This window comes from Gambusia affinis, linkage group LG04 (genome assembly GCF_019740435.1).
Source record: "Gambusia affinis linkage group LG04, SWU_Gaff_1.0, whole genome shotgun sequence".
NCBI classification, from domain to species: Eukaryota; Metazoa; Chordata; class Actinopteri; order Cyprinodontiformes; family Poeciliidae; genus Gambusia; species Gambusia affinis.
Window position 1 is genome coordinate 14,777,973 of NC_057871.1, and position 17,326 is coordinate 14,795,298.

The following is a 17,326-nucleotide window of genomic DNA, read 5'->3' on the forward strand; positions in this document are numbered from 1 at the left end:
TAGATGTATCTCTACTTCAACACACCTGAGTCAAATAATCAGGTCATTAGCAGGACTCTGGAGAACCTGACTGCACTTGGGAGGTGATTCAGCTGTTGGATTCAGGTGTGTTGGACCAGGGAGACATCTAAGAGTTGCAGGACACCGGCCCTCCAGGACCAGGATTGCCCATCCCTGGTTTAGCTTAATCCACATCAGGGGCTTTGGGGACCAGTGTCCTGTGCCCTTTTAGATGTGTCTCAGGTCCAACACGCCTGAATCAAATGGCAGATTTAGTTCCTCAGAAGGCTTCATGATCTCCAGAGTCCTGCTGAGTATTTGACTCAGGTGTGTTGAAGCAGAGACACATTTAAAACTTGCAGGACAATGGCCCTCGGACCTGGAGTTGAAGACCCCTGACCTAGAGGAACTGTAAACTCAGGACAGAGAAAGATAACAGAACAACAGACAAACACTGACATCTGCTGGCCGACCAGTGTAATTCAAACTGTCTTATTTCTTGTTGGCGTGAATTCAGAATAGTTAAAAAAAATATTCCGTCATTGAATATGTGTGTCTATCTAAAGTAATATCCAATAAATTAGGCAATTTATTTCAGTAACTCAATTCACAAGTGGAAACAGATTATATGGATTACATTTTAATTTTAATAAACAGATCAGAATTTGTTCAGCAAAAATGTTTTTTAAGGCAAATAAATAAACTTTAACCAGTTTTCTCGAGGCATGATTCAGAGAGAATTAATCTCAGTTCGTTTTGACTGCTGCAATTTATGCTGGTGTCAGTCAAGCGTCAGTCCCAATTTTTATCAAAACGCAACACAACAAAGAGACGTGGATTATTCATACAAAAACGTTATTTATTTCTGCCATGAAAAAGTCATACTGTAAAATATAATCTACATATAAAATATAAACATATCAAATAAACAATTGCGATATTTCACATTACCCCATTGATTGCATGGCATCTCAATCTTGGTAAACAAAAACGCCGATCAACACATAATTTAAACGTCTGATTCAAAGTGCTTGAGACTCAACGCAAATATTGCAGAAGCCAAAACAGGTCAACCTAAAGACTTGACACCTCTGTAGTGGAAAAGCTGTAATTCGAGCTGATTTCTCTGGCAGGACTTCCCACTTCCTGCTACGTAACACGACAAAATGCCGACTGTTCATCTCCGGGAGGGAAATTAGGTGAAAGGTGTCTGGCATGAAGACTTTTGCATATCAGCTCCTGGTGACTACAACCATCATAAATGACATTTTAATAACTTTACACAATCTTAGTTCAGCTTTCGAAAAATGTATTCTGTGCTTTAAAGCCGCAAAAACGGTTTGTGATCTCGCTCTTACGACGATGCGAATCAATCAGATTAAGCTAGGTGATTGGACTGATTAATCGATCTCACTGCCTCGCTGAATCAAAAATAAATGACCCACCTGGCTGCATGCGCGTCTATAGACAGCAGCAGTTCCTGTCAAATCTGTGCTGCCCTGGTTAATGATTTGCAGGTTATCTCGTACTTAGTACATGAGCGTGGAGTTTGGAGTCTGCCCTCCCCTCAGATAAAGCAGGACACAAGAGGCTCGGGCTCGCTTTGCCTTTTCTTTTTGGCCTTTGTCACTGGTGCCACTTCAGCGGCTTTTGGGGTTTGGATCACCTGGCTGCAGGCAGAGGAGGACGCACAATGTTGGTTCTGGCTGTTTTGTTGCTTTGCTCAGCCGCTTCTGCCACAGCTTCTACCAAAGGTGAGTGAGTGGGTTCTTGAGATGCTCAGATGGCAGCAGTGCTTTAGATGACAGCTGACTGAAGACAACTGTTTCACCTTGAGCCTGCAAAACTATTGGTTTGTAGTTGTAATCTTAAAACTTGGACACTTTGCTCAGAACTTGGTAGCTTGTTGTTGGACTGTCTGAGCAGTCTTAAGATTTTCAGTCTGGATTTGGGAAAGAAGTGAATGAATGAATCGATGCAGGCTGGGAATCTCCATCATACTCATAGTCAGAGATCATCTTTTAGAAACAGTCAGAAGGAAAAAAACTCAGATGATAACCTCATTGACAGTTTACTTTTTAAGTCCCTGAAATATTTAAGGCAGTTTGATGCAACAAATTGACCCTGAATTTCATTTGGTGAAAGTTTAGCGCAGGCAGCCAGTGATGAAATCAGAAAGTGACACGTCAGTGTGTATTCCCTCATGGCCGAGTGACACATCTATCAGAAGTCTGCCATTAATGCAGCAAGCAGGAGGTTACTGAAACACACCCAGTTCAATGATTGAATCAGCTCAACACCATGTCCACTATCCACTAAGAAGAATAAGAAGAGATGAGACGATACAAGCAGTGAGTCCTAGAACAAGGTGTCTGAATTTCAGTTACACTCAACATATTTTATAAAGTTTGGATGGATGGATAAAATCATTATTTTTTTTCAATAAATCCAGAAGTTTATATCTGCTAGAGCTGGAAAAATACATATATTTTTCAATTTATATATTTTTTTACAAAATGGTATTTTGAAAATAATATATGCTCTTCTCAATAATCAATAAAAACAATATTTATTGATAAGAAGAAAAGAATTACTTTACATCAATCTTTTTCAAGAGTCTCAAGATTATATTTGTTGTGAATTGCTTCTCTATAAATCAATTGAATTGAATTAAATTCGATTGACTGTAGGAACTGAAATATGATGGGAGGGAAAAGTCCCTTAATGTCTTTTTATGGCTGCTTAAAGTTATGTTTTTTGTTGTTCAGAAAAAAAAATAATCTATTGAAAACGATTCTTAGCTTTTCTTGCCTACTAAGGTTTGCTAAGAAGATTGTTTTCAAACCCACCAACAAAAATATTTGGCACTATTTTGTGCTAGTAAGCAAAACTGTTTCAGCTGGATGCGCTATGAAAAATATTTAAATCAATTCTGATTCTGACAAAACATCTAGAATAAATGACTGAACTGCTCTCAGTTACTTATACCTTAGGGTAATTTTACATAAACAATGATAAGTTAGATGAGCGTTTCATTGCAGCGCCTTGTCATTTTGACCTTGCTTCAAGTTGCATTTCCTGTTTTTCCAGGTGCTGCTGCTGCTGCTGCTGCTGGACCCCGGCTGAACAACAACCAGCTGTACAAATTCAGCTACAGCACCGAGCTCCTGCTGGACAAGGCTCGGGGGTCAAAGGAGGGCAGTGCCGGCTACAGAATCTCAAGCGACGTGAACATTAACCTTGTGTGGAGAGATCCGAGCAACAAGGACGACCAGCTGATTCAGCTGGCTGTATGTGGGCCCAAAAAACTACTGTTGCAGTTCTCTAAATAAGGTGCTCCTCTAGAATAAAAGTATATTTGATGATTTCCTTACGAGGTTACTCTCTTCAACAGATCTCAAATGTGAGGATTGAGCCCGTGACTGAGAGGTCAGAGAAAAACAACATCCTTCATGGAGCCACGACCGAAAGCATCTTGGGGAAAACCAAACTAGCAGCTCTAACAAAACCTTTCCTGGTGCATCTGAAAAACGGGAAGGTGAGAACTTCAATGCTACCACTCATTTATAACATCTGTAGCTACAGTGTCTGCAATTTCTTACAGTTATATTAAGTGGAGTGTCCAGAATAGCTTTTGACCCCAGATACAACACACCTTTTACTATACTATCCTTGAAAAAGTTATCTGTAGTTTACAAGTACTGATATGCAGGCATGTGCAGGAGTGGAGGAAAGCCAGGCAGATGTCTTCAGAGCGTTATAATTTATTTATTTTTTTTTCTGTTTGCATAGATTTAAAGTGATGATGCTGGCAAGGGAAATACCAGAAATGTGTGTGCGTTTATCAAAGGTCAGCTGATTCAGAAGGTCAATGTCTAAATTTATGAATGAGTCAGAGTAAAAGAAATGGTCATAGGTTGATGGAAGAATATCTTAGTGAGGTAAACTATTAATGTGAATGGTATTAGTGTCTTTGATAACCTGTTGAGTCCAGATAAAAAGGAGACCTCAAATGAAATTTACCTTAATAGAGATCTTAATGGTATTAGTAATGGATTTAGTACTTAAAAAAAAAAAATGTTTTTTATTGTTTCCATTCCAAGTGTTTAGTAGTGCTGCTAAGGTTTGAGAAATGTTTGAATCTTGAATAAATTATAAAGTGATTCATAAAAAACACTCACAGTATTTTATTTTAGACTTTCATTTCTGAGTATTCAATAATAATATGGTGATAAGAGGGTAGTCATGAACAGACTGTGTTTATGAGAGAATAGTTGTAAATGACAACAGAGGACATTTCAAGCTGTTTATAGCATCTTATATTAGCAGGTGGTGCTGCTAGAACAACAGTCTGCTGTTGAATTACATCAATTAAATAATGTAGGTGTTTACATTTACTGATATTTCCAAAAAGATGCCAACATTTCCAAATCCAACATGTTGCATGATAAAGGTTGCTTTTCTGAAGCCTTTCTGTCATTTTACCATCTTTCTCTCCCACATCTTGATTTAATGTGATATTTTTAAAGAGCTCTTCTTCTTTAAGTGGCTCCTTATATATTTATGCTTCCAGTCTAAAACTGCCCTTTCTTTTGTTGTTACGGCATACATTTTCCTTAAAATACTCTAAATGTTGGCTGCTATGTTTAAAAACTAATCGTCTTTTCCTTCTCTCATTTTTAAGCATGCATATTAATGAAATGATTGTAATATTTTTTTCTAAACACAGTTTATTTAGGATGTTGTAATTTACTTTGCTGCATTTTCTTCTCATCTCTCAACTTAGTGTTCACTACAAAACTAAAGTTGGGTTCTTCAAAGTACAGCAACATGGTTTAAAATAATGAAGAAAGGAAATTGGCATGTTCATTATCGAAAGACTTATCAGAAAATGTCACTTATGTCCACAGTAAACGGCTGTAAAGCTTGGAAAAAAAATTACTAAATGGCTTATAATTCATTCTCAGACAGTTTTCTTCCAAGTAACAATTTGTTCTTTAATAGCTGATGGCAGACTTTTAAAATATTTAGATTGACTTTATCCTATAAGAAGCACCTTACTGTAATATACATTTTATATTAGGATAAATAAAATTCATCCTCTCTACTCAGAAATGTTTCTCAGACATTTTCTTCCTGTCTTTTTTTTACAGTGCAGACAGGATAGAATTAATTTTAAGGTTTCCAGTAAAGACGAAACATTTTTGTTTGTCAGTCAAACGGGTAGACGAGTCTCCACTGGTTTCAGATTATTTATACCAGTCAGAAAGGGGGAGGAATAACACACAGCAGCAGCAGACAGTCTATTTATGGAAGTCCTATCTGATATTGTGGCTGAGTACCACAAATAAATATCATACTGTAAAGGAAACATTGTAGGATGAGATAATTGGCTCCTTTCTGCATTCATGACCTGGAAACTGTGTGTCATTGAGCTAAACTGAACCCCTGTTTGGAGAAGTTTGGCAGGTAACGTTTTGGTGGCCTGTACAATCTCGAAAGGGATTTGTGCAGCCATTTTGATTTTCAAAAATGTTTAATTTCATTTTACTAGATGAAACTTATTTTATCTCGCCACTTAATGGTTGGGTTCTGGTTGACGTGGCAATAATAGATCGCTTTATTTCTGGTTCAATACAGCAAAATAAAAGTAATTTTCTCTTTTCTTATATGAAAGAAAAAACTTTTACATAGAACTTAGTCAATATTTATATTCTTTGCACCACATATTTAACTATATTTAATACTTAAGGTACTCAGTCTCATCGTTTGTTTTTAGATAATTTGCCCCCCAAAAATAAATAAAAAATCGAATGGTAAAATGCCACACATGGAAACTCCGCTCTTGGTACATAAAAGCCAGTTTTTAAAGTGAAAGAAAATGGTGGAAAATAGATCCAGATGCATCCAGTTATGGGCAAAGACCAGCAACGGACAAAAGTTTTATTTATGCACTATATCAAAATGTCTCTCCTTTGACTGATCATCAACATTTTCCAGTCCTTGATGATCTAATCTATAGAATAAGTGAAATTCCTCTTGTCTAACTTTTAACATATAAACTTCAACAAATTACCGCATGGTTATTCCTAATCTCATTTATTCAACACAGCAGTAACATTGTAGTCATTTTTGTGAGAGCGTTGGGCACAACATTTCCAGTTTAATCCATTTTTTCACTTTCAACATTTAAAAAAAATTCAGACATTTACTAAACCGTCATTAGCCTCATTCACAGGGTTGATAGCTGCCAATCAAAGGTTGGCAGTCAGGTCTACATGTTTGACTAAATGTCGGCAGAATTTCAGTGAAATGTCACAAAGCTCACACAAACCAACTTCACTCCATATGCAGGAGAAATGTCTGACGTATTTCAATTTTGGCTCTTTAGCATTATCAAGCCACATATCTTGTTACCATTAGAGGTTCAACAGTAAAGTATCACACTAACACTTAAACAATCCTTAAATATTATTGTTAGGGGCATCAGAAGATCAGCAATTTACTTCCAACTAAGTAGCTATTAAAGACTCATTCAGCAGTTGTAGGTGCTAATGGTGTAATAGTCTGAGTGTGGTTTTGATCTGAACTCCAGAGAGTCACATATAATGTAAATAGTGTCTGATGTCATAACTATGCACATATGTTTGTGAACACAAATGCACCATAGGAAACTGACACCCTGGATGCTTTTGTGAAGGCTGCTTTGCTCAGGAGCTAATTTATTTACAGGTCAAAGTTTTGCTGCATATTATTTCAAAGCATATATATATTTTTTTCTTTTGACGTGTTTCTTTCTTTCTTACGCATCAAATGCAGATTAAAGCATTCTATTCCTACTGGTCGGAATCTGCAACCATCAAGAATTTAAAAAGAGGCATCAGCAGCTTATTGCAGTTTCAGATCCATACCGGGAAAGTTGTTGAGGTAAAGAGCATTGCAGAAGTGATTGTATCATTTTATTTTTTTTTTCAATGCTTGCAAATTGGTAAACAAACTCAAACCATGTCGTACAACAGAATGATGTTTCCGGGAGGTGCACAGTTCAGTATCAAGCAACACAAGGTCAAGTTACAAGAACCAAAATCCTGGAGACGTGTAAGAGTTCAGAGACCGGATTTACCACACATAGTACGGTTAGTCAGCTTTCAGAACAACCCGTCATCTTATAGGAGAAGTGATCAGTTGTAAAGTTCTAAAATGTCATTTAATATCTTCTCCCATCCAGGTATTGGGTGTAAAAAGGAAGTCCAGTTCTGTTACAGTGTTTAAACTTGAAGATGGTTTCATCCGGTCAGCCGAGGCTGAAGAAACTCACTTTCTGGCTGTTAATGCTCACCGATCCACTGCTGCTAAAATCCTATCCAGGTAATGGTGTAACATAAGGTTATCTACAAAAAGTTTAATGCAACTGTATTGGTTTTTTTCATCCATCCATCCAGCCATCCATCCATACTCCATTAGTTTTTTTACCCATATAAAAAAAATGGGTAAACACATTTTTATGTGTTTCATAGGTTTGTTATGACTAGCTCTGTGACTGCAAACTCTATATGTACACATTATGGTTTCCTAGACAATCCCTGGTGCTGCTGGGTAAGGAGGCCGGACCATTTGAGGTGGCTGGAAAGGACGTTGCTGGAGTCGTCAAGTCAGTAGATGAAAAACTGGCCGCTGTTGGTGTTGTCCCTGAGAAGCTAAAAGCCCAATGCAAAGGCTGTCCTTCAGTAAGTACAAAATTATTCTTCACACATTATATCTTCACTCTGTGCTCATACAAAGATGGGTTGGTTTTGAAATTACTGAATGGTGGTAGAGATTTGTTTCATCCACGTAAGAAAACGTCAAAATGTCCTGATGGTGTAAATATGATAAATGGTAAATGGACTGAACTGAGCTTTTCTAATGAACAAATATCACAACACATTTATACGCAGAGAATCTTGGTAGGTAGGAAAAGGATGTTTCCTAACCCCTAGGAAAAGGATGTTTCCTAACCCCTAGGAAAAGGATGTTTCCTAACCCCTCCAAGCCAGTGTCTTCGTTAACAGCAACTATTTTTTTCTTAGACTCCAAGGCAAATGAAAGACAGTAATGTGCATTGACTAACATGTCCCTATCATGTTTTTTTTTCTTACACATTTATCAGCTTCCAGCATTAAAACAAAATGGAGCATAATTGAAAACAAAGTGTTATGCAAATGATACATGTATCCACTTTAAGTAGTTTCTCAAATGGATTTTTGTCTCTCCCAATAACAGCAGCTAAACATCACATTTATTTTAATTCACTGATTATTAAAGCAACAGTACAGGATTATAATTCATCCAGTTATTCTTGTCTTTTTACACATTCTCTGACAAGTTGGACAAGTGTTTATGACAAAATGAATTTTTATAACACACCGTTACTAATCGGACGCAGTGTATTTTTGTACTTGAAACACTGACTGAAGATGATATGTCCTCTAATCCTTTTCTGCCCCCTGTGTTCCCCCACGTTTAGCTCTTCGAACATTGGCAGGCGGTGAAAAAGCAGCTGGAGCCAGCGAGCCTGTCCAAAGCCACGGCTCCTCGCAGCTTCCTGGGCTTCATTCAGAGCATTAGGAAGGCATCCAAGGACGAGATTCTCAAAGTTCTGAAAAGTGCCAGCAAGACAACCCTGTAAACCAGATCCTGCCTTTTATTTATATATATTTTATGATTTTGCTTCTCACTTAACCTGAAAATGTTACATTCTAAGAATCTGTGATTTCAACTGTCCTACCAGAGTGTTAACATTTGTTGCTTCAATTACTTTCTGCTTCTGTCAGACCTCAGGTGGTAGACGCGGTGACTTCTTCTCAAACCCCTGCATCTCTGGATGCCATGCTTGAGTTTCTTAATTTCACCGACGCAAAGGGTTTGGTTCTGCAGGAGCGTTTTCTCTATGCATGCGGCTTTGCCTCCCATCCCAATGAGAGAATGCTCCAGGCTCTGCTGGTGGGTGGAGTGCAGAGCTTTGACATGTGCTCACAAATAGACAGACGATTTTGTTTAGTTTTACACATTTTAGACAAAACCTCAAACTGTTTTCTGTAATCGCTTGGTGTGATTACAGAAAACCTTTAACTGAACGCGGCTTACGGAAACGGTACACGTTGTGACATGTATGAGTACGAAGAGCGCTTTTCCAAAAATGTTCACAGCTGTTAAAATTTCCTCCATTTTGTTTTTTTACAACCACACTCGAATAAAATGCATTTTTATTTATTTTCATTTTACTGATGCTCCAAGGCAAAATGGAAAAGTTTACATGATTTTAAAAATCATTTATAAAAAAAAAAAAAAAAGTGAAAAAGCAACATGTTGGCAGGTTTGCTGTGATGCCGTACATTTTTGGATGGTTATTTTAACGTCACTGGATGTGATGCTCATAGTTTGGGACACTGTTCTTTAAACCTCTGAATAGAAATGCATCTCACATTTTTCAGACTTTTACTTGTACACAAATTGAAAATCATGCATCCTATTTCTTCCATGTTACAAATATAGGCTTATTCATAATTTATAACACTGTTTCCCAACAAAATTTATTGAATTTTCTGGTCGACAAAATGTGGAAAAAAAATGGAATGGGAATGACAAGACTTCTGCAGTACTGCAAGTGCATTACTTTTCAATAAACTGTAAAAAAATTTCTCTTTGCAGAGCATTGCTAAGGGAAAGATCGGCAGCACGGAGATCAAAGAATCTGTGGTGATCATCATGGGAGCTCTGGTCCACAAGCTGTGTCTGAAAGGAAGCTGCAATTTATCGGTGAGCTTCCAGTAAAATCTTTAAAAGAGAAAAAAAAAAGCTAAAGTTACCAGAATTGTATACCTTGATGCACACTTCTGTATGGTACCAGAATTTGTGTAGTTTTGGTTTTGAGATTGAATATTTTTCCCTTTCAGACAGTGGTGGAGGTGAAGAAGATGATTTTAGAAGGTCCTGAAAGCACGCAGGTTGAGTCCGAGGTCCAGATGTACCTTCTGGCACTGAAGAACGCTCTGCTTCCTGAGGCCATTCCCATCCTCACAAAGATCGCAGAGTCGGAGGTGGGATCTTACAGCACCATTGCCCTTACAGCCCTGGAGAGATACGACGTCAACCTCATCACCCCAGAGGTAAACCACAGCAAACATCGCAGCTCGTTTAACGGGTTTTACTCCCATGTGCATGTAGACTGACCGACCTCAAACGTTTCTCTCACTTTCCAGGTCAAACAGACTGTGAACAGGATTTACCACCAGAACAGGCGAATCTATGAGAAGAACGTGAGAGCTGCTGCTGCCGACGTCATCCTCAGTAGCAACCCTTCGTACATCGAGGTGAAAAATCTGCTTCTGTCCATCGGAAACCTGCCGCATGAAATGAACAAGTACATGCTGTCGAAGATCCAAGACATTCTTCGCTTTCAAATGCCAGCCAGGTGTGTTGAACAGGAAGTTCACACTGACAGAGCAGTCAGTCCCACAAACATAGACTCGTATGTAGAACATAATAATATAACATTAACGTATCCCTTGCATTTCTGCAGCAAAATTATACGACAAGCTTTGGAGGACATGATATCCCATAACTATGATCGCTTTGCTAAAGTTGGGTCATCGTCTGCATTCTCAGGATTCATGGCCCGTAAGTAACAGAAAATTATTTTCTTTTCTATCCTGAAAATGCTTTGCATTGTTAAAGGTTTCATAATCCTTGAATGTCTTTCAGTTTTAGTCAAACTTAAATGTATTTCTCCAGGAATTGTATGTGACAGACAAACACAAAGTTGCACATAACAGCTGCAACTTTGGACTGCCTCCCCCAGCCTTCAGTATGTAGGGACTGAACCTTCTACCCAATCCAGACCCAGAGTCGGATTTGATGGAAAGTGTCTATCGATATCAGTTTTCACATATTTCAACAGATTTTTAATGAACTTAGGCCTTGATTGAATATCTTCGTTTGTCTTGTACACCGCTCCATTGGAGCTCTGACATTCTTCTCCTGGATGCTGAAGGTGGAATTTATTTTTGAGCATCAGATTGAAGGTTGATTAAAATGCTACAGTTTCTGATTTTTACCTGTCGAGACATTTCACCTTTGTCTCTCGTACCACTTTTAATTAATTGCAACGTTGTCTTGGTGTGTCATATAAATTCCCAATTAAATACGATGAGAGTTTTGGATTTCCTGTGGCAAGACGTGAAAAAAGGCACTTGTGATGCCATTTCTACAGGCTTGGTGAAAATAGACATGGAAAATCAAAGCTGTTAAAATGATCACTAAACTAAAACATTTTACAGAAGCATTTTATGTTGGTCTTGAATGAATAACAAAAAGGCTAAAAAAACCTCCCGACCCACTGCTCCCACAGAATCTCCTGATGTGACCTCGACGTACAGTTTGGACATCCTGTACTCAGGCTCTGGTATCCTCAGAAGAAGCAACATGAATATTTATGGTGCCAGTCAAGGTTCAATGCTACATGGACTGCAGGTGCACACACAAGGACGCACAAGTTTTTTTTATTATTACTTTGTTGAAAAAAAAAATCTGGTTTATGCTAATCTGATATTTGTTTTTGTCTCTCAGGTGGCGATTGAGGCTCAGGGTTTAGAGTCTCTAATCGCTGCCACTCCCGATGAGGGGGAGGAAGACCTGGAGTCGTTTGCTGGTATGTCAGCCCTGCTGTTTGATGTTCAGCTGCGACCCGTCACGTTCTTCAAGGGCTACAGTGACCTCATGTCCAAAATGTTCTCCATGACCGGAGAGCCAATCAACGTGGTGAAAGGACTCATCCTGCTCACGGATCACTCTGAGGTACACGGCTTAACACAGACAGCTTTTGCATTTGTTAAGGTGAAGTCCTATTTAAAGCTCTTATGGAAAACAGAACAATTTCCAGAGTTTTTAATTTCCTTCTTTAAAAGCTCCAACCACAACGGAGCTAAACTCAACTTAATAAGCACGTTAGCGGAGGCTGAGCAGAAAAGGCGCTCGTAAAACATGTTTAACATGTGCGCCATGTGGCGTCTATTAATTTACAGATATGGCGCATATATATCAAGCTTCTCTCACCAGAGCTTTGGTATGTCTGTGTCAAGCCCCCAACAGCTTTAGCCTTAAAGAGAACAGTGTCTGAAGGGCAGGATGCCATCACTTAAACAGGTTGATGAAGCCATAATTGTCCTATTTTTGAAAATGGAGCTGTCCATCTTGACTTCTGTGGCCTTTCTGTCATAATAAATAAAATGCTGTCAAAGGAAATGTCAATCACTCAGTTAAATACTGCTGATTTGATTCTCACCAAATTCACTGACGCCGCTAATTAAACTGTGGAAAAAGGCTTAAAATAAGATCGGCTATATTAACAATTTCACACTAAAAGAGGAAAAAAAAAATCTTTAATTTGGTATTTTCAGTGTTGTAAATCTCACTTCAACAAATAAATTGATGCAAACAAGTATTGTATAACCCCATTTTGTCAAAAAGGACTATAACTTATTTAACTTTATTTTTTTTTTACTTTTCAAAAATATGTCAATAATACCTTCATCAACCTGTTATAGCATTTTATTTTATTTATTTACTTTTTTTTTTTTTTTTTTTTACAAAGATTTTGGTTTCATTTAAATAAAAAATATGTGGGATGCTATTGCTGGCTATAAACAGTAAAAAAAACATGAGATTCCCCCGTCACTGAAGAATTGTCCTCAAATTTAAAGTAAAATTTCTTTTTTGAGTTTGAGTCTATAGTCACAGCAATACGACATTGTCATTCTAAGTCGTTGATCACCAAATATATGACTAATCTAATATACCGTATGTAACTTAAATTCAGCAGAGAAATATTGCAATGTTTGCTATGAATTTGTTGAAATTTTTTTTTAATGGAAATAATAAAAAAATGCCCAACTTTAACAGTGAAACATTCTTCCTTTCTCAGACAGCAAAGAAAACTTCACTCTGGTGTATTTTGTCTCGATTTGTCATCCTGCAGGTCATCCAGCTTCAGTCTGGTCTGAAGGCGAATGCAGAGTTTCAAGGAGGCTTAGCCATTGACATTTCCGGAGGGATGGAGATAAGCCTGTGGTACAGAGAGTCAAAAACCAGCGTCAATAACAGGTACCGGTCAAAAACGCTGATGTAAACAACTTGCATCATCAGAGGATATGCTCTCTGCGTCTGGGTCCTGGCCAAAGTTCAGTCACGTAAATGTATGGATTAACTCACCGAGTCAAAGAAGTGCTACATGCGCCGTGTGACTTGATGCACACGCAGGTCAAAGGCCTTATTGACATTTACACAATTCTTAGAAAACGATCTCGGTGCCTTGAAAGGAAGATAATTTTAGAGGTTCCTGCCGTGTCACTCAGTTTGACAGGATTTCTGTCGATGCTGGGTTTATCTGAACTTTAGCAGGTCTATAAGTACCGTCTGATTCATCCGTTCCACCGGCTCTCTGGCCGAGCTCCAGGATTCCGCTTCACGCCCGGATCCTTTGTCGTGTGCCGGCGACGTCGGGTTACGTCTGAGTCTCTATTTTAAAAGCATTACAGTCGACACACGACAGTAGCCGCTGAAAATGGAGCACGTCATCACTTCTGAATCAGATGGCCCGTGGCATCAGGTGATGAAAGAGGGCTTAAGAGGAACGCAAGAGAATTTAAACCTTTAAAGACGGTTTTACGGCTGCGCTAACTCATACTTAGGTTACACAGTGAATTAAGAAAAACAACAATTTTAATGTTTAAAATGATTGGATTCAGTACGCTTCGGAGCTACTCTGGCAGTAGCTGATATTAGAAATTATTTATCTCAATTATTTGTGTTTAAATACAAAGGAGAGCTTTATCTGATAGATATTTTACAACACAATGCACACTGCTTATCTAATAAGATGCAAACAATCAAATGTACCAATTCAGAATTTATGCTGGGAGTTTTCACCACGTTTTGCATGTGAGCTGTACTGTATGCAGAACTGGCAGCTTGTTCAGCAAGCTTTGACTTTTTCATTAAAGGCTAGATCATTTTGGGAGGCTTTTCTCTCCCCTGCACAAATGAAATTATGATTTGAAAGTTTCCTTTAGTGCTTACTGGGATTATCTTTGTCTGTTATTAAAGCTTGTTTGATATGAGACAAACGTAACAAAACCAAATCTGGAAAGAATAAACCTATTCATGATACTGTGCAGCTGATCACCATGTGCATAGAAATAATCTTGTTTGATGTTTAATCCAACAGTCTTTCAATTAGTACCTTTCTTTGGCACAACTCCAACATGCAACCCTGACTTTAAGGAGCTGATGAGCTGAGCTGTTCACTATTGAACTCTGTCGCTTTTCTTGATCTCGTTGACCTTGCTTCTGTTTGGTTCTCTCTCCAGAGGAGCCTTAGTGGTCACTGGCAACGTAACTGTGGACATGGACTTTTTGAGGGCTGGTGTGGAGGTCAGCTTTGACACAGAAGCCTCTCTGGACTTCATCACCACAGTCCAGTTCTCTGAATATCCCTTCCTGGTGTGCATGCAGATGGACAAGGCTACCTTCCCTGTCAGGTAGCGATCAGTTGAAAACTCCACCCCAAATAGTCTGACTTTCCTTTAGCTAATGCAAGCTTTAACTTTTTATTTGTGCTTTGTTTTCTTTTTTTTTTTTTTTCTTTAGTGAATACTTTTCCAGGTACGAGAGCCTGCCATCAGGGAAGAGCATTATGTCACGAAAGGCTAAAAAGCAGCTTGTGCCTGGCTCTGAGTTCCCTCTCCATCAGGAGAACTCCAACATGTGCAAAAGGGTTTTTGAGTCCAGCTGGTAGAGAAGACATCCGGATGCGTCGACAACCAAAGGATTTACTGGAGTCGCAGATGGTTGTCACATGCTTCCACTGAAAAAGCAGGTCTTGATTTCTCAGGCAATGAAAGATCATCAAGGGTGGGGAAAAAAAAAAAAAAAAAAAAAAAAAAAAGAAGAAATGGTTAATGTTTTTAGTAACGTTTACATTCCTGTGAGTATTTAAGGGGTGCTGGTCGTTTTGCTTCTTCATCATTTCATGCTCTTACATTTTTGGCCGTATTCTGTCTCTCTTTCTTATTTGAATATGTAAATAGTCGTCTTCCCACAGAATATTTTGTTCTGACTGTACCTCAAATCGCTTTGGCATGTTTAATGCCTACTTTCACATTTTGAGAATTTAAAGTTGTCTTTCTATAATTTACTCATTGTCTTCTATTCAAAAATGTGGTGATGTGATGCTTAAAAGAATGATGATGCTTTTAGTTATTTGGTTTGATCATGTCTCATAGCAGTAGAGTCTCTGAGAAAAGGACTACAATAAATGGAAGAAGTTGTAAAATAATATACAATTAAATCAAACATGAGATTAGAGTATTTTTAGTGTCATTTATCTCCATAAATGCTGAGCTTGAATGATAAACTGGCATGAAATTATTCTGTGCTAAATAACTACTGTAAAGCTATGTATTTAGTACTAAATAATTTCCTCACAGGTAAACAGAAGAAGGGTGTCAAAGTGTTGCTCAAAAAAGGAGACATGAATTGATGGAGGGGCAAAAATGACCCAGTTATATTTAAATCATTTTGATTTAAGGTTTTTGTCAGAAATTGGGAGCTCTCACATTTTGTGTTTTTTGGATTTCTTTGAAAATGATATTTATGACGGGCACATATGTGACGCTACAGTGAGGAAGAAGTTGTAAATATTGATGAAGCTGGAAAAAGTGCATAAGCTTTCAAGACCAGGAAACCCTTTTCTGACCATGATATTGTATTTTTTAACTAAATTTGCTGAATGAGACTGGACTTGTGAAAAGATTAACAGAGTAATGTTGTTTTTAATTGTATTTGTCATAATCTAGTTGTTTATAACTCTGACAGGCAAAATAAATATCAGAACATTGTTTTCCTTCTTTGTGCTTGCAAGAGTAGTAATGTAAGTTGAATATTAAAATGTGAACCCATCAACACATCTATTGACTGCATTTTTTAAAATGTTTATGACTCAAATGTCTGAAATTGTTTAAAATATGACTATTGCTGTTGGTTTCCAAATTCAAGATTCAACTAAATTTATTTGCTGGCAATAAAATGTGCTCATAAAACATTTTGCACTGTCTTAGATTGATTAAAACAGTGTATAGTTCTAATGTGATAGAATAAACACATTAGACATAATCCTTTAAATCTGGTATCCATCCCTCTAATTTGTAAACAGAGACCATCTCTGCATAATCTGGTCTCTGCATGAATTTATCTGTTGTGTGAAGACCTCAGAGGATCATTAGAGAACATCAGTGAATAAACTGCATCACTGAGCTCAAGAAAGTAGCAAACAGATCAGGTAGCATTCTGTAATTTACCTACAGTTCATCAAAACAGAAACGGAACAGCCTCGCTTGTAGAGGAAATGGGAGCCACGTAGAAGAAGAACCTACAAGAGACTTGGCCACGGCCACAACTGAATGGAAACGGATAAAAGCATATTTATGTGTACGGCCCAGCCTAAGTCGATTATAACTTATGGTAAGACTTGAAAACTGATGTTATTCTTTCAATTTGAGTGAGCTTGAGGAATTTTGCTTAGAAGGGCCAAACAAATTGCAGACGGTGAGGCGAGGCGAGGCGAGGTGAGGTGAGGCGAGGTGAGGTGAGGCGAGGCGAGGTGAGGTGAGGTGAGGCGAGGCGAGGCGAGGCGAGGTGAGGTGAGGTGAGGCGAGGTGAGGTGAGGTGAGGTACGGGGGCCAGTGCAGGCCACATCTTCAGATTTTCAGAACCAAAATGAGTTTTCAGTTTTGGCAGTCTGAATATATCTTGTGCCAGATTCAATTATTGTTTAATTCTGATCACAGATTTAACTTTGCATTTCCACTATGTAGCTATGTGTATGACTCAAGATGAATTAACTCAGATTTTTACATGGACGGCGTTAATGATGGCAAACGGCAGCGTTTTCCTTCTATCTGTTGAATAAAAACTATTTCAGCATGTAAATGTTATCAATTCATCCGACAGATAATAAATATGCTAAAATCCATGTACTTTGGTTCTAGGACTGTTTCAAGGAAACATAACTCAGACAATTTTAGCAAAAGTCTGCAGAGAGAAGACATACTTTGACGGCCTAAACATGACACTCCCTCGCTGATCCAGGTAAGGCCATAAATCTTGAGTCTTCCCGTGTCACAACTGTGACATCAGAGCCCCTGCTGGCATCCAAAAGCAACAACTGGGCCCTGATGTAGATTCTTTAGAAAGCACAGGGAGCAGCTGGGGGCAAGCGGGTGTCTGCCAG

The 17,326-nt window shown here is 38.3% G+C and overlaps 1 protein-coding gene across 3 annotated transcripts; it reads left to right on the forward strand.

The window, feature by feature from the left end:
* The first annotated feature begins 1,155 nt into the window (after window positions 1–1,155).
* LOC122829411 (microsomal triglyceride transfer protein) lies at window positions 1,156–15,999 on the forward strand. Of its 3 annotated transcripts, none has more exons than XM_044113941.1 (18): window positions 1,156–1,758; window positions 3,092–3,290; window positions 3,395–3,538; window positions 6,820–6,927; window positions 7,020–7,136; window positions 7,229–7,368; window positions 7,577–7,727; window positions 8,507–8,664; window positions 8,814–8,982; window positions 9,691–9,798; window positions 9,936–10,148; window positions 10,242–10,453; window positions 10,562–10,659; window positions 11,390–11,511; window positions 11,608–11,835; window positions 13,016–13,140; window positions 14,406–14,576; window positions 14,686–15,999. In XM_044113941.1, the coding sequence occupies exons 1-18, from the start codon at window positions 1,694–1,696 to the stop codon at window positions 14,831–14,833; spliced, it is 2,676 nt and encodes an 891-aa protein (XP_043969876.1). In that variant the 5' UTR covers window positions 1,156–1,693; the 3' UTR covers window positions 14,834–15,999. The 3 variants fall into 3 exon arrangements, with proteins under 3 accessions (XP_043969876.1, XP_043969878.1, XP_043969877.1); XM_044113943.1 differs by having other exon boundaries at window positions 1,156–1,755; window positions 3,095–3,290; XM_044113942.1 differs by having other exon boundaries at window positions 1,157–1,754; window positions 3,091–3,290.
* Window positions 16,000–17,326: the final 1,327 nt, after the last annotated feature.